This window comes from Lactuca virosa, chromosome 6 (genome assembly GCF_052849685.1).
Source record: "Lactuca virosa cultivar CGN04683 chromosome 6, Lactuca_virosa_CGN04683_v6, whole genome shotgun sequence".
NCBI lineage: Eukaryota > Viridiplantae > Streptophyta > Magnoliopsida > Asterales > Asteraceae > Lactuca > Lactuca virosa.
This window is the reverse complement of record NC_136431.1, coordinates 74,625,832-74,631,179: the sequence shown is the minus strand read 5'-3', so window position 1 is coordinate 74,631,179 and position 5,348 is coordinate 74,625,832. Positions and strand designations below refer to the sequence as shown.

The following is a 5,348-nucleotide window of genomic DNA, read 5'->3' as shown; positions in this document are numbered from 1 at the left end:
TTATTTTCACTAGACCTTTTCTAAACAAAATATGCTAAATCCATATGCAGTTTTGAATAAAATGCTTATATTGTTTACGATCAACATATAATATCGTACAAACATTCATATTTTTTGCTAATTGTTACATTCTCCCCTCGTTAAAAGAATTTCGTCCTGAAATTCAACTTGTGGATAGGATATCGTTAAACAATTGGGGGTATCTCTGTCTCATATGGTCTTCGCGTTCCCAGGTGAATTCTGGTCCTCGATGAGAGTTCCAGCGCACCTTCACGATAGGAATTCGACTCTGTTTTAAACACTTGACTTCTAGATCCATAATCTCCACAGGTTCTTCAACGAAGTGGAGTTTTGTGTTCAGTTGAATCTCATCGAGAGGTATTACATTGGTATCATCTGACAGACACTTCTTCAGGTTTGACACATAAAAGACATCATGCACTTTGTCTAGTTCCTGAGGCAAATTTATTCGATAAGCAACAGGACCAATTCTGTCGAGAATTTCAAAAGGTCCAATGTATCTTGGGTTTAACTTGCCCCTCTTGCCAAACCGAATCATACCTTTCCATGGTGAGACTTTTAACATCAATCGGTCTCCGACCTGGAATTCTAGAGGTTTAAGTCTTACATCAGCATAACTTTTCTGACGATCACGTGCGGCCTTAAGTCGATCTTTAATCTGAACTATCTTTTCACTCATTTCGTGAATGATCTCTGGCCCAGTGCGCAGAGTGTTACCTGTGTGTTCTCGAGCCAATTGCGTATCTTCGACCTCTGTCCAACATATAGGCGATCGACACTTGCGTCCATACAAAGCTTCGAACGGTGCAGCTTTGATGCTGGTGTGATAGCTATTATTATAAGAGAACTCAATCAATGGTAGATGAGTATCCCAAGAGTTTCCAAAGTCTATCACACATGACCGAAGCATATCTTCCAGTGTTTGAATGGTTCGTTCACTTTGACCATCAGTTTGGGGATGGTAAGCTGTGCTCATATCTAAGCAGGTTCCTAGGGATTTTTGTAGTGATTGCCAGAAACTAGAAGTGAACCTACTATCTCTATCAGAGATAATGGGAATTGGCACTCTGTGAAGTTTGACAATTTCTCTGAGATACGTTCTTGTCAGCTTTTCCATTTTGTCAGTTTCTTTGATTGGTAGGAAATGGGCAGACTTTGTTAACCTGTCAACCACCACCCAAATAGTGTCGTACCCCCTAGGGGTCTTAGGTAGTTTGGTGATAAAGTCCATTGAAATTTGTTCCCATTTCCACTCGGGAATCTCGGGTTGTTGTAGTAATCCCGAGGGCTTTTGATGCTCTGCCTTGTCTTTGGAACATGTCAGGCATTCGCTCACATAAGTGGCAATCTCAGCTTTCATATTAGGTCACCAATATAATTTCTCCAGATCCAAATACATCTTGTCGGAGCCAGGATGTATAGAATATCTTGATCGGTGAGCTTCTCCCAAGACTAAGCTCCTGATGTCACCAAACTTTGGTGTCCAGATTCTGTTCATGAAATAACGAGTTTCATCATCCTTAAGCTCAAAGTTCTTATCCATTCCTCGTAAAGCTTCTCTTTCAACATTCTCTTCTTTTATGGCTTCCAATTGAGCTTCCCGGATTTGTGCATTGAGGTTGGAATGGATGGTCATAGTCAATACCTTTACCCGTCGAGGTTTCTTATGTTCTTTACGACTTAGAGCATCTGCTACAACGTTTGCTTTTCCTGGATGATACTGAATTTCGCATTCGTAATCGTTCATTAACTCGATCCATCTCCTTTGCCTCATGTTTAGTTCTTTTTGGTTGAATATGTGTTGGAGACTTTTATGATCAGTGTAAATAGTACACTTGGTTCCATAGAGGTAGTGTCTCCAAATCTTCAAGGCAAAGACTACTGCTCCCAACTCAAGGTTATGGGTTGTGTAGTTCTTTTCATGGATTTTGAGTTGAAAAGAGGCATACGCAATGACCCTGTCTCTCTGCATTAATACGCACCCCAAACCCTGAATTGACGCATCGCAGTATACTACGAAATCTTCAGTTCCTTCAGGTAATGATAGGATTCGTGCGCTACATAACATTTGTTTTAACTTCTGGAATGCGTCTTCCTGCTTGCTTCCCCAGTCAAATCGAGTTTCTTTTTGTGTTAGTGTAGTGAGAGGCTTTGCTATCTTGGAGAAGTTTTCAATAAATCTCATGTAGTAGCCTGCAAGGCCTAAAAATTGATGCACTTCCGTTGGCGTATTTGGTGCGTCCCAATTCTTAATTGCTTCAATTTTTGCAGGATCCACGTGTATTCCTTTGTTACTCACTACATGCCCAAGGAAATGTACTTCTCTGATCCAAAACTCGCATTTGGAGAGTTTGGCGTACAATTTTTCTTTCCTCGGCAGTTCCAAGATTAATTTCAGGTGTTGGCCGTTTTCTTCTTTGGTGCGAGAATATATTAGAATGTCATCGATGAATACTATCACGAACTTATCTAAGTATTGCTTGCACACACGGTTCATGAGGTCGATGAATACTGCTGGAGCATTGGTTAATCCAAAAGGCATAACTAGGAACTCGTAGTGTCCATATCGAGTCCTAAATGCCGTCTTCGGAACATCCTCCTCTACCACCTTCAGTTGATGATATCCAGATCTAAGATCTATCTTTGAATAGTAATTGGTCCCTGAAGTTGATCAAACAGGTCTTCTAGTCTGGGGAGTGGATAACGGTTCTTGATTGTTAATTTGTTCAACTCCCGATAGTCGATGCACATCCTGAAAGACCCATCCTTCTTCTTGACGAATAAGACCGGTGCTCCCCAAGGCGAGAAGCTCGGTCTAATGAAACCTTTATCAAGAAGCTCGGTCTAATAACCCTGTCTCTCTGCATTAATACGCACCCCAAACCCTGAATTGACGCATCGCAATATACTACGAAATCTTCAGTTCCTTCAGGTAAGGATAGGATTGGTGCGCTACATAACATTTGTTTTAACTTTTGGAATGCGGATTCCTGCTTGCTTCCCCAGTCAAATCTAGTTTCTTTTTGTGTTAGTGTAGTGAGAGGCTTTGCTATCTTGGAGAAGTTTTCAATAAATCTCCTGTAGTAGCCTGCAAGGCCTAAAAATTGACGCACTTCCGTTGGCGTCTTTGGTGCGTCCCAATTCTTAATTGCTTCAATTTTTGTAGGATCCACGTGTATTCCTTTGTTACTCACTACATGCCCAAGGAAATGTACTTCTCTGATCCAAAACTCGCATTTGGAGAGTTTGGCGTACAATTTTTCTTTCCTCGGCAGTTCCAAGATTAATTTCAGGTGTTGGCCGTTTTCTTCTTTGGTGCGAGAATAGATTAGAATGTCATCGATGAATACTATCACGAACTTATCTAAGTATTGCTTGCACACACGGTTCATGAGGTCGATGAATACTGCTGGAGCATTGGTTAATCCAAAAGGCATAACTAGGAACTCGTAGTGTCCATATCGAGTCCTAAATGCCGTCTTCGGAACATCCTCCTCTACCACCTTCAGTTGATGATATCCAGATCTAAGATCTATCTTTTAATAGTAATTGGATCCCTGAAGTTGATCAAACAGGTCGTCTATTCTAGGGAGTGGATAACGGTTCTTGATAGTTAATTTGTTCAACTCCCGATAGTCGATGCACAACCTGAAACACCCATCCTTCTTCTTGACGAATAAGACCGGTGCTCGCCAAGGCGAGAAGCTCGGTCTAATGAAACCTTCATCAAGAAGTTCCTACAGTTGACTCGAAAGTTCTTGCATCTCGGAAGGGGCCAATCTGTAGGGGGATTTTGCTACTGGTGCTGCTCCTGGAATTAAGTCGATCCTGAATTCGACACTGCGATTTGGTGGTAGTCCAGGAAGATCTTCTGGAAACACGTCGGAATAGTCACATACTTGTGGTATGTCTTTGATTTCTTTCTTTTTGCTTTTCTTATCTATTACATGTGCCAAGAACTCTCCTAAATATTACACTCAAAACTCAAGCTTTGGTGAACCCAGAAACCTCACGAGCTTTCCTCGAAACAGCTAACGATACGCAGCGAGGGTGAGTATCTACGGCCCCATTTTACCTTTTAAATAATTTATGGGGGAGAATACACATGACCAATTATGTCATTTAAACTCATTAACACTTATTTAAGTTTATTTACAATTTATGTTATATTTGGGTTTATATTCCATTTTATGCTAATATTAAATATTTGAAACTGCTTTCTTAAACATATCACAAAGACCTACCACAATTCATTTCATGTTAGAATTTACATGAAATGATTTATAAAGATATACATGTATTATTATTAAAAAAATGGACATTTATAAGATTCACTTTGTAAAACGAAGTCCAATATATATATATATATATATATATATATATATATATATATATATATATATATATATATATATGTGTGTGTGTGTGTGTGTGTGTGTGTGTGTGTGTGTGTGTGTGTGTGTGTGTGTTGTTACTATAAATTGACTTGATATAATCACGTGGGCGTTTTATAAATAAAAGTGAATATATTAACATACCACTATATATAATTATAATTATGCCCCGACATAAACTAGGCTTTAGCAAAACTATATAAATAACTTGAAATTTACGGTTATGTTTATGCCCGATAATAATTTTTTTTTAAAAAAGGGGTATTATTCGTGAATAATAATATGTACATTATCTTTCGTATGATCAAGTCATTACATGGAAACGGTATTAACTTACCTTTAAGGTTGGTAAACGTACGACATTATGTTTCTAAATATCGTAAATATTAGAACGGTAACTAAACTTGGGATTGTTGGGGGAGTCTCTTATTCATCAAACTAAGAAAACCAACTTAGTGAAGTCCTCTGTTATAACTGTTAATCCTTTGTGAGCGAAGAACGTTGTGTATAGATCTATACGGGTTGACACCCCCGTCTGTGTGGTTACTAGCTACAACCTTCGTATGACGAGACAAATCAGACGATAACTTCTTGTTTTCTTTATCTCATTCTTTTATCACGACGTCGATGAAGCGTCGTTGGGACAACAAGCACCTTTTTGTGCTTCACAGAGGCTTGAACAAGTCATAGCTCGGTTATTTACTCCACAACATCCTGGATACATAAATACTAATACAAACTTCGGCAAGGTTGTACTAGTAATATTTTTGGGTTAAACATCTTTTTTCAAATACTCCGAATTTTATCTGCTTATTTTATATAAAATTCACGGAGTCAAACCTGTGGAACTCACCAACAAATTTTATCTGCTTAATGTTTCGTATTTGAATAATTACTATATTGTAATAACGCTTACAAAACCAAAGTTCGTAA

General features: G+C 38.7%; 1 protein-coding gene across 1 annotated transcript; it reads right to left on the bottom strand.

The window, feature by feature from the left end:
• Positions 1-1,387: 1,387 nt before the first annotated feature.
• LOC145121640 (uncharacterized) lies at positions 1,388-1,795 on the bottom strand. The gene has a single exon (XM_079057355.1). It carries the CDS (start codon positions 1,793-1,795, stop codon positions 1,388-1,390), a length of 408 nt encoding a protein of 135 aa, XP_078913481.1.
• Between the last annotated feature and the right edge of the window lie 3,553 nt (positions 1,796-5,348).

What these genes read in the sequence shown, in the direction of transcription:
- LOC145121640 (XM_079057355.1), bottom strand. Translation starts at nt 1,795, where the DNA reads ATGAGGCAAAGGAGATGGATCGAGTTAATGAACGATTACGAATGCGAA.